At 39.7% G+C, this 17,184-nt stretch overlaps 1 protein-coding gene across 1 annotated transcript in view; it reads right to left on the minus strand.

Moving 5' to 3' along the window:
- TTC8 (tetratricopeptide repeat domain 8) overlaps positions 1-17,184 on the minus strand; it is a 35,210-nt gene extending 18,026 nt beyond the window's left edge. Inside the window, exons 1-6 of the mRNA XM_008148411.3 lie at positions 17,003-17,184; positions 3,910-4,030; positions 3,476-3,539; positions 3,209-3,368; positions 2,919-3,008; positions 632-676 (exon numbers count right to left, since the gene is read on the minus strand). Coding sequence (XP_008146633.1) covers positions 632-676; positions 2,919-3,008; positions 3,209-3,368; positions 3,476-3,539; positions 3,910-4,030; positions 17,003-17,116 — 594 coding nt within the window. The 5' untranslated portion in view covers positions 17,117-17,184. The remainder of the gene's footprint in view (positions 1-631; positions 677-2,918; positions 3,009-3,208; positions 3,369-3,475; positions 3,540-3,909; positions 4,031-17,002) is intronic.

Here is a 17,184-nt window from a genome sequence, read left to right on the forward strand (position 1 = left end):
CAATTCCAGTCAAGGACACATGCCCGGGTTGCAGGCTCAATACCCAGTTGGGGGTGTGCAGGAGGCAACCGATCAATGATTCTCTCTCATCATTGATGTTTCTATCTCTCTCTCCCTTTCCCTTCCTCTCTGAAATAAATAAAAATACATTTAAAAAATAAAGTAAAGTGATATTTTAATGGAACAATCTGATCCAGAACAGAATTATGATGTGGCAAGCCCATACCAGTGGAAAATAGATACAGGGATTCTGTCTTTCTCAGTATTCCCAGCACACATCATAGTACCAATGCATAGGCACTCAATAATTACTGGTTCAAAGAATAGCCCAATCAAGTGACAAATCAATAAGTAAGCTAATGAATAAAAGGGAAAACAGAGGAACCAACAATTTGCGGTTTTACTAAATAAAAACAAAATAAATTGCTTAATTGCACGTTCTATAGAGTAGTGTATATGTATTGGGGTTAGCAGATGAAAAGTCCATCCAGAGGGTTTGAAAATATTAGTAATTCTCCAATCTTTAATAATTCTGTTTATAAGATAAGAAAGGTAGGAAACAGAACATTTCAGAATTTAAATCTCCAAAGTCAGAAAACTTAAAATAAAAAAGCATGAATTCAAAACTTACAGTCTTAACATCATTTTCATGATGAAAGATATACTCAAACAAAGCCTGCGAAGAAAAAAATGCCAAAAATACATTAGATTTTATTTTAACAAAAGCACTCTATTATTATATCAAAACTCAGACAGTTGTGACAACAGCTGGATTGAACCAGAATAAGAATGTACTCTAAAGTGCCTGGGATTTATAAATAATATGTCAATCCATCATTTGTCACAATTACCCATTTCAAAATATGGCTATTTACCACTAATTCCTGTCTTTACAGAGTACAAACTGGAAAGCTCAAATGACTGAACATTTTTTTCATATTGTACATACTGTTTTATTAGAAAGAGACAAATGGGGGGAAGACACTAGGACTGCCAAAAATGACAGATTCACCCCATTTTTAACACATTTTATGTATATTATACAGTGATTATGATATTAATACTTTAGACATAGGAAAATCTGGACGTTTCTTCTAAAACAGAGTAGAGCTTAATTGATATTAATAATAACACTTTAGACCTAGGAAAATCTGGACTTTCTTCTAAAACAGAGTAGAGCTTAAGGGAAAGTGGGGAGGGGGCGTTGCTTATTATTCAGATGACTCTAATGGGCAACCAGGGCTGGGAGCCATTATTTTAATCCTTCACCCAACTCATGCGGATAAATAAGCATTTGCTGGATTATCTGTCGGTAGGACTACATCTGTCCATAATAACATCATTTGCACTTGCAAAGAGGCTGGTACCCCTGGAAGATATCAAGGTTCTTAACAGAGAAGATTTGGAAACAACAACAAAAAATCAGGACAAGGTCTTTCTTTAAAAAACTATACGTAACCTTCCATTTGTTCTGTTATACAGAAAAAGAAAAAAAGAAAAAGTTCAGAGTGCAGTTGGTGTTACCACTGCCATGAAAAAGATGTTACAACACCTGAGACAGTGCTAAGGAGTCGAGTCACACAGACACCCCAAGCAATATGCCAACATTAGAAATGAGTTCTGAGGAGCCAAGCAAGTTGGGGACCAAAGACAGAAAAACCTGGCATCACTTCTGCAACCCACTAAAAAAGTACAAAATCTAGTTCAGTCTAAATCGAGTAACACAGACAGGTCTGTCCTGGAAGCATCAGAAGTTAACTGTGGGAAATGCCTCCACTGACTGAACTTCCTGGTAAGGACACAGCACTGGTGTCGACCAGCCATCCAGCCACCTCAAGTAAATGGCTGAAAAGGCAGGGAACCAGATACTCCATACGGGCTGCTTTTAACACTCCACTCTCACACAGAGAAATGAGAGAACTGAGAAAAGCTTCATGATTCTGCTGAATGAAGCTGACGGGGCTGCTGTCAAATAAGAATCTAGGAAAATATCAGCAGCACTACTCTAATCTGAGTCCCTTTCTACCTACTAGCATTTCTCTTCCTGGTTTAAACTCCAATCTGTATAGCTCGTATCCATTTCGGTTTCCTGGAGTGTTTGATATTTAGCAAATATGTTAAATGCCACTGGAATTGAGATTAGGAATGAGCTCAGGACTCATGTACAGAATTCACAGAGATTACAGTTAAAAACCTGAGCTAGGCTTAAACCAGTTTCCAGAAGAGAAGGGCTCCTGGCTCTGAATTATTCCATGCTCACCTCCAAGTATTTTTATACTGGAAAAGTCATGGACTCTCACTCTCTCCCTCTCTGTCTCCCTCTCCCTCTCTTTCTTTCTCTCTGTCTCTCTCCATCCCTCCCTCCTTCGCTCCCACTTTAATTTAAAGGAGCATTTAATCTTTGAGTAGTTAGAATTACTAATGGCTTGCCACTGTCTGGCTTGCCACTGTCTGGCTTGAGTAATCCTTATTGAGATGCCTGATTAAATACTAATTAGAAGGAGTACATGTTTTTTATCTTCTCTTTGACAGTCCTGAAATCCTCAAGGATAGAAAATTGTTTTTCTGAGAATCGGCCAAGCTGAAAAAGAAAAGAAAAAAAAAAATACACACACATGGAGATGACCTCCTTAGCTTCACTCCCTGAAAATGCTGCTGCGTATCTGCTTTCCTTGCTCTAAATTACTGTTCTTTATAAGGAAAAAAAGAATTTCCTAGAATAATGGTACACTGTATATGCTTTATTTCTGACTGACTTTACTTAACTCCAACTAAGAGGAACTTTACATAGATAGCAATTAAACATATCCATTTTAATAAAAACATGGGCTTTCCTTCATAAATTTGTATCCATTTCCTACAATGTTATTAAAATAATACTTCTAATATAACTTCCTAACATAATTTTAAGTACATACCTTTGCCAATTTAGGTTTCTGGGCATATTTTGTTAAATTCAGTCTAGATAAATTTATAAAAGGTCCATCCGGACTTGTAAGCATGGAAGCCTATGGAGAAAATGATAAAACAAGAAATAGAAAATGTTCTCTTGAAACACAAATTAAAATTATGCATAAAAATTATATAAAGGCAACATAATGTAAAAGAATCACCTTTAAAAACCTTCCATATAATTCTCTACTATAAGAACAGTGAAAAGTGATGTAACATAATATTACTTTGGCAGTGCCAGGCTCTGACAACTCACCGTGCCCAGCCTGACGAATCTTCCGGACGAGCTGGTGATAGGGCGAGCCGTGTAGGCGGTCCTGGGCGTTCTAATGGCCTGCTCCATTGTGCCTGGCCTGCCACTCTGTGTGCTGGGTCTAAGGAAACCTGTAATGGGTCTTCCAGCTTGAGTGATTGGCCTGTGACGATTGTAAATGGTTCAAATACAAAGAAGATCAATAAAGGAAGAGTCTCTAACAGTCTGGACAATCTTTAGTGGCAGAAGTTATTAAATAGAAGTGCATACCTGATGGCTGGACTAGGCCCTCCTGTCTGATTAGTTCCAGGGAGTTTCAAGGATGTGCCAGGGCCTATGAGATGAGACAGTGAATTCAACTTATATATTATTTATAAAACTGTAAAGACTGTCAGCTAATGAATTTTCAGAAATGTGCTGGTGCAAAAGACATTAATAACAGGAAATACATTTTAGGGAAATGTGTTTGAGACTAATATTTATTGAGTGTCTATCAGGTTACTTATGTCATCATATTTAATCTTCACACTAAGTCTGTCAGGTAAGTAGTACTAACCCATTCAGCAAAGGCTTACAGCAGTGATTTTCAACTGGTGTGCCATAAGAATTTTTTAAACATGCAATACCTGACTACGTATTTGTAAACACAAGATTTCTTCCTCCTAATGGCATTTCATTTACTTAACTGAAAAACCAACACTTACGTGGAACTTGAGCAATAGCATTTTCGTCCAGTATCATTTCCGCAATTCCTTCCTGATCAACATCAATTTCATCGACATATACCATTTCAGTTAGTGCTCGTGCTTTCAAAATCCAAGCTGCCTACAAAGCATGGATAAAATAAGCACATATTAAACAGCATTAGAAGTACTGCAAAGCCTGTAGAAGCCAGCCATCCTTCATTAGTATCTAACTAGAGATTAAGTGCACAAAATTCGTGCAAGGGGCTCAGCCCTCACAGCCCTGGCTTCGTCTGGAAGGACGTTCAGTCTAATTAGCATATTATGCTTTTATTATTATAGACTAGAGGCCCGGTGCATGACATTCGTGCACTGGGGGTGGGGAGGTCCCTCAGCCTGGCCTGCTCCCTCTCACAGTCCGGGACCCCTCGGGGGACGTTTGCCTGCTGACTTAGGGGGAGCGGGCCTAAGCCGGCAGTCGGACATCCCCCAAGGGGTCCTTAGCGCTGTCACAGAGGTGGGAGAGGCTCCCGCCATAGCTGCTGCGCTCACCAGCCATGAGCCCAGCTTCTGGCTGAGCAGCATTCCCCCTGTGGGAGCACACTGACCACCAGGGGGCAGCTCCTGCATTGAGCTTCTGCCCCCTGGTGGTCGGTGCGCGTCATAGTGACTGGTTGTTCCACTGTTCAGTCAATTTGCATATTAGCCTTTTATCATATAGGATTTTTTATTAAGCATGTTTACCACTTAATGCATTATACTAATTTAAAGGGCCATGTCAAGAACCTAAGAAGAAAAGGTCATGAAACAACTAATATATCAATTACCTAATAAATAAAAGTGTGATAATTAGCTTGTGAGCCTTCTAACATGCCTTTTTATAGATAAAAGAGCTTTAGAGAAAATTTTACTAGAATAATTTGACAACAAATGGGTAAAGATATAACCACCATGCTCCTTCTGTCCTCCCTCAGGATCAAGTCCTTCATGATGACTTCCCTTATAGTTCAACTCTAAACCTACTTCCCTATCGTCTGTCTCACAGAGCATTCTCTTCAAGCTTCTATTATTATGTACTTACCATATTTGACAGACGTTATAATTATTTGAGCATAGGTTTAGCCCTCCGTTCCCTAGGAAATGAGCCTTTTTCTTTGTTAATTTGTTAATTTTCAATAACATCTTTGGTGTTTTTTTTACACAATAAGTATTCCAAAAATGTTGAATTAACTAAGATCAACTCCTCCCAATAATTAGTCAACATAATCTTGGTTGCTTTGTGATGTAGCCAGTAGAAAACCTGCTAGAAAGTGGAGCTAGGGGAAAGAAAAAAGTAATTAAGGAATCTAGAAAATATCAGCTTTGCTTTACCTGAAAAAATTAGATATAAAGGTGTGCACAATTCTATGTCTTGTTAAACACTTAAAACTACTTTATCAGGGGCAGAGAACAACAAAGCTCAGTGTCTGTCCTATGGACAATATGGAGAGAAGGCAAGTCTTGCAGTCGCAGCATAGAGCTGACTTATAGTCTAGAGGAAGTAGCAGCAAGGGAAACTTGGGCGGTTTAGAGCTCACCATACCTGCTGAGTGAAGGCAAAGGGACAGAGAGCAGAACACATGAGGGCACTAAGAGGTCCAAAGGGTCCTCACACAAGGAACCCAAGAGGCATGCAGTCAGTCAGTCCGCATCTATTGAGTACCTTCTAAATAGAGCATTGGGCTAGGTTCTGAGAAGGAAGCATGAGAATAAAACTTGGATCCTAATTTCCTGGAACACATCACCTATTGGAATATAAGGCAAGGCAAAGCAGTGCAAGTGGTATGGAAAATAGTTTTATCGGAATTAGAAAGTCGAGATTTCTTTGTAGGCTAAAGTAATTGGAATGTATATATTTTAAAAATTTAAATAGAAGATTTAAAAATCTTCATGCTTTCATTTTAATGGGAATAAAGAAGACTATCTTCACGGCATATTTAGGCTCCTAAGGTGATGGCTTCCATTTTTCAGGACATTCTTTGCTCAGCACCCTCTGGTGGACAGGAAGAAGGACTGCACATTTTCTGCTGGAACAGTAAACCAGGAGGTGGGCTTTGCTGGTTCCGTGGTTCATTCCAGTACTTAACTCAGGAGCACCTACGGCTTGCCAGGTCCTGGGAACAGAGATAAGTAGGCCACAGTCCTAGTTCTAGCACATGAGAATTGCAGTGCTACGGGGAAAGTGTAATAGCAAAATTCTGGAGCTACTGGGGGAGAAAGGCACCCAGCTGCCTTGAGGTAGAGGGGAGAGTAGAGAAGAGTTTGGACATGCTGACCAAGACTAGAAAGCTTATGCCAGGTAAAGCAAACAACAGGCCAGAAGCAGGCTAGTTTGGCAGCTCTGAGAGAGCTGAGTATGGTTGTAGAATCAGGTCCCGCTGAGGCAGCAATCAGAGGAGAAGCCAGAGAAAATGGCAGAAGCAGATAGCTGATGGGCCCTGTATGCCACAGTGAGGTTTATGAATTTTTATCCTGATGAGGAAGAGCTGATGAAACTTCAAAACCAAGATGTGGAGTCCTCATTAAGTAGAATTTCTAAAAGCCAAGTTTTTATTATTATAGTATCATTTATATATTGGGTATTAACTATCCAAGCACATCTTTTTAAATTATTTTCATGTCCAGGCTTTATCTCATAGTTTATACCATCATGGTTTTTGATATCTATCTTCCTACTAACCTCTCAAATATTAAAGAGGTGCAAATTTTCTTACATTAGGCTAAGCAAAACATAGGAAAGTAAATCCACTATTCCCTCCCTACACAAATGAATAAATACTTCAGAAGCCAAATAAGAGCATTTTTTAAAATTTTATTCCATAAGAATTCACTTTTTCAAAAAGGTAGAGCTCCAATTTCTAAAATCTAATTTTTAAGAAAGTAGAAATAATTACATAAATTTTTTTATATTTAAAGCTCTATAATAAAATCTACTTAAACCGTTATTAAATTTTAAATTTCACCAGTATTTTCAAATATTAATCTTCCTGACTTTCCTTCTATCCTAACAAAAAACTGACCTTGAAACTCACATATCACTGCTGGATTAAACATCAGATTGTATTCAAAGAACTGCTCTTGGCAATGTGAACAATTCTTGAGATTTTAATAAAAAACAGCAGATGGGGCTTTGGCTTTAAACAAATTTTTTAAAATTTATTTTGGAAAAAAGCCAAGTATGTTTTACAGCTCCAAAATCCTCTGCCTGTTTAAATTATTTTTCAAGCTCAAAACTAATCAGTGATTAAAATAAAATGCATAATAAAGCACAACCTATGATCCCAAACTGCCCCTTGAATCTGAATAACAATATAAATTAGCTTTATTAGATATGTTTAACTTGTTGAAAAATGACAAGGTCAGGCAATTTATGTAAATAATTTGAATATTATGTACTGCAAGTACTGTGAGATCCACAAAAAATAATAGATGTTTAAGGAAGTTTTTTTTAAAGAAGAAAAGCACAGATTCTCCCAATCTGAGTGATTATCACATCAAATATTTTCCTTTTTTATCTGTGAAACATAACCCCATCTCATTCACCTACTGAGTTAGACTGCAGGACATTATTCTGGAGGCAAATACCTGTTGGCTAATATCAGGAAAATACTGACTTGTTCTCCCTTCTGTGAGTTAATCCAAGTTTAGTTATAAAAATAAACATTTCAAAAGGCAAAAATTATACTGACTGAGGGCAACATATTTAAATTGTTCAGTTCCTCTTAATACAGAATGCAAGGCCAGTAGTTAAAAGCATGTATGAAACAATTTTGCTAGGTTATTATTAAGAACAGTCTGTCTAACCCGATTTTGACAACATAAAAATCAGCAACATCTGACACTGTCTAGGCCAGTGGTCGGCAAACTCATTAGTCAACAGAGCCAAATATCAACAGTACAACAATTGAAATTTCTTTTGAGAGCCTAATTTTTTAAACTTAAACTTCTTCTAACACCACTTCTTCAGAATAGACTCGCCCAGGCCGTGGTATTTTGTGGAAGAGCCACACTCAAGGGGCCAAAGAGCCGCATGTGGCTCGCGAGCCGCAGTTTGCCGACCACGGGTCTAGGCTATGAAGGTGAAAATTTAGGCACAAAATATTGATTTATTATTGCAAAGCCTTATTTATTTTGAAGTTGTAAAAATATGCCAAAGAAGAGAGAGGCAAAAAGTGTAAATAATGAGCTCAAAAGAATCCAGTCAGCCTTGTTCACTTTTTATTCTTTTAGCTCACTATCCACTGGATAATTAGGTCTACAGTATCATAACAGGAAAATAATACTAAGTACAGATCTTTCATGAAGTCCCTGTGCTAATTTGAAACTTTCAAATGCCATTTATGATTTTAAAACCATGCAAATTATTGATATTTTAATTTTAATCAAAATCCTCCAAAATTAGTGAAAACAAAAAAGCCCACTACTTGCTCCATTTATAATTTAGGTCCTTCTTAAATGACTTGTGCATAGTATGCAAAAAATAGTTTTGCACCATCTATCAATTTGGAAATCATGGTTATAAACATTTCAGAGACAAATGGCATACTTTTAAAGGACAGGGTACTACATTTTAACCTATTTATGGTGTCTCTTTAATACTCACAGGCCTCTATAAGAGCACTTTGTATATTGCTTTCTTCTAAAAGGTTTGATGATTATCCATATGGGCCCTATATAAGGTTCAAATCGCCTATTTACCTGGAAAACACTTAAAATTCTCTCTCATTTGGGAGGGCAAACACCTGGCAATATTTAAGCTCTCTGATTTACAGCTCTTTCCTCTCTTCTCCTAATTCTCACACTTCCTGGAAACCCACTTGGACTAAAAGCTTCACTGGCCAGGTGTTCCCCTAACGAGACCCCTTCTCTCCCTCATTTGCTGTATCTTACCCAGTTAGCACGACCACCTCCTACCTCTAACCAAGTTGATTTGGTAGAGGTGGCTGTCTGGCAGGGTCCCTTCCTTTCGTTTTCACTGTGACAAGCACCTCTGTCCATAACCAAGACCTTCTGAACCAGAGTCGGGCTGTTCTACTCAAGACATGTCCTATCCATCACAGTCTTTTCAGACACCTGTGGCTCTGCTAACTTGTTGCTCCCTTTCTAAGATCCTGGTTCCCCTTCCTTCCCTTACTGTTATCCTTCTGGTCAATATTGGTTATTTCTATTTAAGCACCAGGGCTTACTGAATAGACTCTATGAGTTCCATAAGACTACCCATCCACAAACACAAAAGCATTAGGAATATAATAGTTACATAAGAAGGTACAGAATGCCTACATACGGCTAATTTTATAACACGACAGGTAGATAGGCAGCAGATTTTCTAGTCTATAGCAACAACTAAGCAATAATAATTAAAGTATTCTCTAAACTAAAGGCTGCAGCTAAGCCTTTACCTGAGATACCGGCAATTCAGGACCTGGTTCCTGGGAAGCATTAAGAAGGTAGCAAACATTTTTTTTTATTATTTAAATTCTTTATTGTTGGTAGTATACATTTTAAAGAAATACAGTTTCTAAAATAAAAAGTCTTACTGACTAACCAACTATTTGTAGATGAATTCAAACTCATTCAATAAAAATGAAAATATTAACTTTAATTTTTCTCCATAAGTGCTCTCAGTTCTGCAAAACTAATATACTCTGAAGAGCACTAAATTCTCTATGATCAGAAAATTCTAAGTACTCTAACCTCATTTAGAGCACAGAGAAGATATCTTAACTGCTCATTTAAAGAAGACACAACAACTCCCCAAATTAAAAATAATTTGACAATTGTACCAAGGAAACATTTCTTTATATGGTGGTTAAAATATCAGACTTTAATCACTTAGGGAGGAGAAGGAAAATCTACATACTCTAAACCCTTTAGTTCACATAAATGCAATGGGATTGGTGGCTGAGGATAAGAAATTAATTCTAACTGTAATGTGCTGAGAAATTTTTATAAATAGACTATGTAATATATATCAGTGCCAGGTGCTGATAACTCAGGATATTTTCTGTCCAAATTAAATAGAAATCCATTGGTAAAAAATCAGACTTATAACAAATTTATTTATAAGACATCTACACTTACATGTCTATATCAATAGCCTCTGTTGAATACCTGAGTGTGTTTTATTGAATCTACTAAGAAACAGAAATAGGAAGGGATGGGGGGTGACAGTCGGGGGCGGGGAGGGAGAGATCTTTGCTAGCCTTGCTTTCTACAGCTCTAAAATCCAAAAAACAATACCCTACATCAGGAGTCCTCAAACTTTTTAAACAGGGGGCCAGTTCACTGTCCCTCAGACCATTGGAGGGCCAGACTATAGTTTAAAAAAAACTATGAACAAATTCCTATGCACACTGCACATATCTTATTTTGAAGTAAAAAAACAAAACCGTAAAAACACCCGCATGTGGCCCGTGGGCCGTAGTTTGAGGACGCCTGCCCTACATATTTATTTAAGAATTACTATGTGCGCCCTAGCTGGTTTTGCTCAGTGGATAGAGCATTGGACTGCGGACTGGAAGGTCTCGGGTTCGATTCCGGTCAAGGGCACATGCTCGGTTTCGGGCTCGATCCCCAGTAGGGGGTGTGCAGGAGGCAGTCAATCAATGATTCTCTCTCATCATTGATGTTTCTCTCTCTCTCCCTCTTCCTTCCTCTCTGAAATCAATAAAAATATAAAAAAAAAAAAAAGAATTACTATGTGCACAGGCAATGTGTAAACCTTCCGGTCACCATGTGAGGATAAGTGATTTCTTTAGCGTGGCACACGATAGGAACACGGGAGACAAAGGCCAAGCGAGGCTGCAAAGTGAGGGCCCTAGAGGGTGGGCTTTAGAGAATATTTATCAATCAGCTGAACCAAACACAAAACAGCAGCTGAGAATGCATAGCAACGGGAGGTTTTCAATGCCACTGTGCGTAAGAAAGATCTAGAAAAAGTACAGATTTCCCACAGTCCATACTTAGAGAAACACACTGATACACAGGAAATGAAATGACAAAAGTCACCCCTTTCTATTCTTTTTTTCTGGTTATTTGTATACATGTCTGTTGACCCATTATTTCATTTGAGTTTCATAACAACCATCTGAGAGAGGCAGGTAAGTGTTATTATCCATTTTACAGATAATAAAACAAATGCAGAGATGTCTTGTAATTTGCTCAAGGTTATACAAAGAGCCACAGCTCTTTCTTGCCAGTGCATCTTGGAGATTAAAAAAATGAGTTGGAAATAATAAGGCAGGATTGAAGGGTAAAGTGTGGGAGAGACCTAAGTTCCATATAAAAGGGGGGGGTGGAAAGCTTACCACAGGTGATTGTAGACAACGCTTGAAACGGAAAAGAAAACAACTAAAGAAGATGCTTGTTATTCTGCCAAGGGCAGGAAGATCCCCCAGTGGCCAAACTGAAACCGGCAGCTCAGCCTCAGAGCACTCTGTTCTCAGATGAAGGCCTCTGTGCTCGCTCTGTCTCATCCCACGGTCCCTCAGGAATACATGTACAATTTACCATACAGCTAAAAAGCATGTAGGAACATGATGTGAAATGAGAAGGTGAGCGAGGAAAATTAGAGGCCTAGAGGATGAGAAGATGGTGAGGCAGGTGAGGTTGTATGAATGGAAGATGGAGACAAGGCCTAAAGGAGAGGGAGGCAGAGAACGCATTAATTCCACCACATTCTCCCGGCATCCCTGGCACTCTGCTAGGCGCCGAAAACATTCTATGGGGGAAAGCACATAACGCAATGAATTACAATACAATATGTTAAATGCTATAGTCAAGCTATGGACCAATTATAGATGACTTAGTTGGAGGGGAGAAAAGAACACATGAGAGAGAAGGAAGTCCGAGAAAAGGGTGAGAGATTATTCTGGAAATTACTGAGTGCCTATGATTTATAAACTACATTCAACATCATTTTATCATCAATTCACTGGACACACCTCACAGATGCTTTCCATATTACCAACAATCCTTTCAGAAAAACATAAATGACAGAATCCTACATGCAAATATCTCTAGCTATATAGGGACAATAGCAGCTAACATTTTTGATCACTTACCATGTATTCATGAACTTAACCCTCACAACAACCCTTTGAGGTAGGTACATTATCATCCCCATTTTACAGATGAGAAAACTCTGAGGTCAAGGTGTACAGGCAGTATCTGAACCTAGACATTCTGGGCCAACAGCTTGTACTTTGCTGAGAATGTGAGATCATAGCAAGGCTGGACAGCAGACTACTGTACGGCGTGGCGAGACCAAGGCCAGGCAGGGCTGGCCTGGAGGTCCATCAGGAGCAGCAGGACTATGACAAGAAAAGACTCAGGATGTTGTAATTTAGAGATAAGGCAAAACTTTTTTAAAATCACTGAGACATCTTTGGATCTCTCTCAACTATAGTTTTGTGATTTCAATTAATCCACCTCTATAGGGAACCACAGGTGAGGTTCGCTTGGTCTAGCAAATTATTTCCATGGATATCCACACAGTTGAGTAGAAAGCGCCAGGCCTAGCCCTAGAGTCAGAAGACCTGGGCTTGGTCCTCAGGAGCCGCTTGGCTGCGTGCGTGACCTTGAGCAAGTCATGCAACCTCCATTACCTAGTCCTCCGCTCCTATTGGAGTAATAGTGCCCACTTTATAGCATAAAACTTTGCACTTTTAAGAAAATTTAATAATTTTTGGAATTCTTTCATATGTACTATCATTGTCAATGAAGTGTAAGGTGGTAGCACCTTTGACAGGAGTGATCAATCACACAGAATTTCTCTATAAAAACATCTACATAATGAATGAAAAAGCACCAAACTCTCTATTACTTCCCTTGTCAGGGCTCAGAAGGAACTCCCAGTTAGGCACACAAATTAAAACTTCTCTTTGGATCTCCTTCAAAGTGAGCAAGAGGACATGGACAGCAGAGTGGCACCGCCTACAACCAGCAAACACTCATTAGCATCAACTTCAACTCACATCAGTTTGTCTCCTCCCTTCCTCCCTACGGGAAGGCTTTCTCTTAGGTTGCTGTTAATACTTCAGGGAGTTAAGTCTCCAGATAATTTTGAATGCGACTTCCTAATGGCCACCAATACTCACTCCAGCTAATGAACCTACTCTTCTGAGTTATTATTCAGAATTTAACAATAACAGGAAGGGGGGGGGGAATGTAAGGGAACAGAGAAATGGATGGATTTCAGAAGGTTAGGGAGATTTAGTGACCAAGTAGCCACGTGGGAATGTAATCTGTATAATTCAGCAGGAATATAAAATCATAAAATGAACTGCTCCATAAGGTACAGAATCAAAAGAGTAAGTGTGGCTAAGTCTCCATGGCCCCAAAGAGGAAATAAATTAGATAATCATACAGAAAGATGCTTTTTGGTTTGGATCTCTAGATCATTGTCTCAACCAGCTACTAACAGATAAGTCACAGGGGAGCCCTGATTCCCTATCTTTCATCTAAGCCAGTGGCTCTTAGCCTTTTCTCCACCTTCAAACCATTTACAATATTAACCTCTTCCTCTCGGTAACATCTCTCACTGCAAGCAGAGACTTGGGGTGGGGAAGGAGAATGTGCGTGACCCCTATTATGATACACTGCTTGCAGAATCACTGATTTTAATCATTTGGAAATCTAACCCATTGTCAAACAAAAACAAAACACAAACAAACAAACAAACTCAGTGCCCGAAAAACCTCCGTTTTATGAACTGTTTAGATATAATGGAGCTAAAATATCAGAACTGGGTTTCAAGCCATGAATCTGACATATGGAACACAAAGAACAGTAATCAGATTAAGCAACTAATCAGGATGACCCACATCCTGTAAAAGCAACCTCTCCCTCGGGGTCAGTCGGGTGTGTGGAAGGCGGTTCTCCCTTTCACATCTTGTCACTTTTAACCACTTCTTCAGTCACGATTTAAAGAACACTTTGAAAAAAGACAATGCCTCTCTATGAATGGCTTGTTCTTACCGTACTTTATCAAACGGGGAAACTATGCTAAGTTAACCAATTATCCTTCTCTCTTTACTCTTAACTGATCAGAACCTTAATGAGTGCCCTTCCTGCTCATAGACCCTGCCCTGTGTCTCACCATTCAGCTCCTGGGAAAAGCAGTTCAGAATCCACCTTCTTCATGAACCTTTTCCCATTATCAACCACCACGTTAGTACACTCAACCTACCCTTCAGTTCTTCTGTGTCCATATAAAAATGTACTACTCTAAGGAAACATGCTATTCCATAGTACATCAGACCTCTCTGGCCAACCGGACTACCTCAATTTTGACAAGAATCAAAATTAAATAAAACCCAAATGTCCCAATAAAAAGCACAAGGCACTAATTAAATATTTTTGATGGAAGTATGCCAAAATGATATCTCTTAAAGGAGAAGTAAATGTAAAATAGTCTCAAAGATGGGCTTCATCCAAAAAGGCTGATGTATCAAGACTGAAATGTTATCTTTTTGAAGCTCCCTGGACAAGCTTATACAGTACAAAGATTAACAAATAACAAATCACTTTGGAAAGGTTCTCCTCATCTGGGAGAAAAATAAGCAAAATAAAAAGTGGGGGGAAAAAACAACAACATCAAAAGCAAAAGCTATTTTGTTTTGGAAAAAAGTAAGAGCAAAAATTAATCCATTTGGCACTCCAAAGAAATACTGTCATTTCCTTGTTCTTCTATGTATCCCAGCACTGCTTCAAAATCACTCATTTGTACCAAAACCAGTTTGGTGGCACAGGATAAATACCAGGGAGGATAATTACGATTAGAAACACTCTCCTGGAGGGATCCAGGAAGAATTTTCCGGACTAATTAACAAGAAATGAATTAAGTTATGTCCATAATGCAAATGCATTTATTTGAAAATATAAATGTACATTTAAGAACCAATGGTCCTGAGAATTAAGGATGAGGGGCGCCTGGCCTGCAAGGCTGAGTGGTTGAGCATCGACCTATGAACCAGGAGGTCACAGTTTGATTCCCAGTCAGGGCACATGCCCAGGTTGCGGGCTCGATCCCGGTGTGGGGCAGGCAGGATGCAGCCAATCAATGATTCTCTCTTATCATTGATGTTTCTATTTCTCTCTCCCACTCCCTTCCTCTCTGAAATAAAAAATGTATTTTTTTTTAAAAGAAGTGTGAGAGAAGGGAGGTCATTTAAAAAAAAAAAGTTTGAGGGGCAAGGGTTGGGGGTGACCCTTGCAATTAGGCAATTAGGATGTTAGGATGATCTTCATAAACATAAATAATGCCATCAAAACGCATCCATGCATATGATTAATGCACTCATTCAGCAAATACACAACGGCAGCCCCTGGGGGCCAGACTCTGTGAATACCTTACAGATCTGCCATCCTGGACTCGTTCTAAGGAAAGGAAAGAGCAGTTGTCAAGTTTTTACCCAAAGGAACCTCCTCAAGCTTCCTAAAGCTCTTCCTTAATTACATCAGTACTCTTAACACAAATATTTACTTTTTTTAATTAAGAAAAAAGCAGGATTTCTTCAAGCTTGGGAAAAGCAGACTGGGAAATATGTCCAAATTGAAATAACAATTGGGCCCAAAATACCTAACCTGGTACTAAGAAAAGCACACAGTCCAAAAGCATGGTGTTTAAAGGTTGGCTCAAAGGATAACTAACATGAACGAACCCTGTAAACTTTTCCGCAGCCCTATCCAGATACCAAAAGCCCAGTTTTGCAAGATAACATCAAGCTAAACTCCTATTCCTGGTGAAACATTAATCATTGTTCTTGATCACATAGATCTTGAAAACCATTGTGCCTAGAACCATGTCTGGTACATCACAGGTCTGGAACTAATTTTTGTGGTACAAACGTAAATGGGTCAATATTTTGTCATGATTCCCCTATTGGATTATGGTAAGTTTTGGTGTTGTTTTTTAACAGCATCCGGGGTACTTACTGTCCCAAGAAGCACACTTGGAAAAATACTTGCCCACAGAAACACAATCCTATTAACTAACACAAAGAGAACCTAGCTTGGCATTTCCACCAACGTGGATTGTTCTAGGGGAGATGTACTATCTATCTGAAGGCCAAAACGTCCACCTCAACAGGTTATCCTCCATCCATTTGCTGGGACCTACCGCAGAGCCTCCTGGGAGTGTTCACACTCATGCCTCTGCTTATGCATCTCCCCTCATTTTTTTTTTTCTAACTAGAGGAAAAGCTGGGAAACAAGAACTCTATTTTGCATGTACTAGAAGCCCTGACAAACTGCCACAGCTCTGCTCCTATTCTCCCTTTTACTCCTTTTTGCCTCTTCCAGGAATTACCTGTCAACCAGACCTGTACCTCTCACATGCATCAAGTATATGACCTATTCATCCGCTTTACTGAATATTACACTTTTAAGAGAAGTTAAACTATCACTGTAGTTTACTTAAAATCTCTTTTAATCAATGCCACCATTTCTTCTTTTAGGGGGAAATTTCCGTCCCTTCCCCAATCTCTCTCTCCTAATAATAAATGTATCTTTTCCCTTCCTGGGTTCCTCTAACTTGTCTTATTGGCCTCAAGTTGCACTCAATGCCCCCAAATCAAAGGCTCCTCACTCTTGGGTAACAGTGTAAGATGAAGTGGGAGGATCACACATTTAATCCAAAAGAAAAAAAAAAAAAAAGGCAGCTATTGCAACAGGAGGTAGAAAGTTACGGATCCTTAAGTTTCTATAGAATTGTTTTAGAAATTAACAACGCACATGCAGCGAGCTTAAGAGCCCATCCATATGCAAGCAAAAAATCAGGGACTTAAGTGTTCCTTTCTGGGACCCTTGAAGGAAGTCAAGGCACCGCCAAAGTTTGAGGAGGGGGTTACCACGGCACAGCCACCGTGGGGGTCCCTCCGGGACTCGGGTACGCCGCGGACAGGCACCCGCCGGCCACGGCTCCAGGGGTCTCGCTCCCGGCGTCTGTGCTAACCACACAGTCCACCTGACTCTGGGCCTTCCTCCCCGGAGCCCCCACCCGGAGGCCTGGGCACCCCCGGAACCCTCGGCCTCGTCCCCAGGATCCGCAGGGCTGACGGGGTCTGGCGGGTACCTGGTCGTAAGGGGACTTCTCCAGCATCTGCGTGCACAGATCGGCGCAGAGCTGGAACTTCCTGCGCCTAAAATAGCTCCAGGCCAGGAACAGCGGTTCCATCTCTGGGCCCATGGCTGCCCAGGGCTGCCCGGGAAGGACCACGGACGGACCCCGGGGAGGGCTGCACCGAGGAGCGGGCA

This window comes from Eptesicus fuscus, chromosome 5 (assembly GCF_027574615.1).
Source record: "Eptesicus fuscus isolate TK198812 chromosome 5, DD_ASM_mEF_20220401, whole genome shotgun sequence".
Classification (NCBI taxonomy): Eukaryota; Metazoa; Chordata; class Mammalia; order Chiroptera; family Vespertilionidae; genus Eptesicus; species Eptesicus fuscus.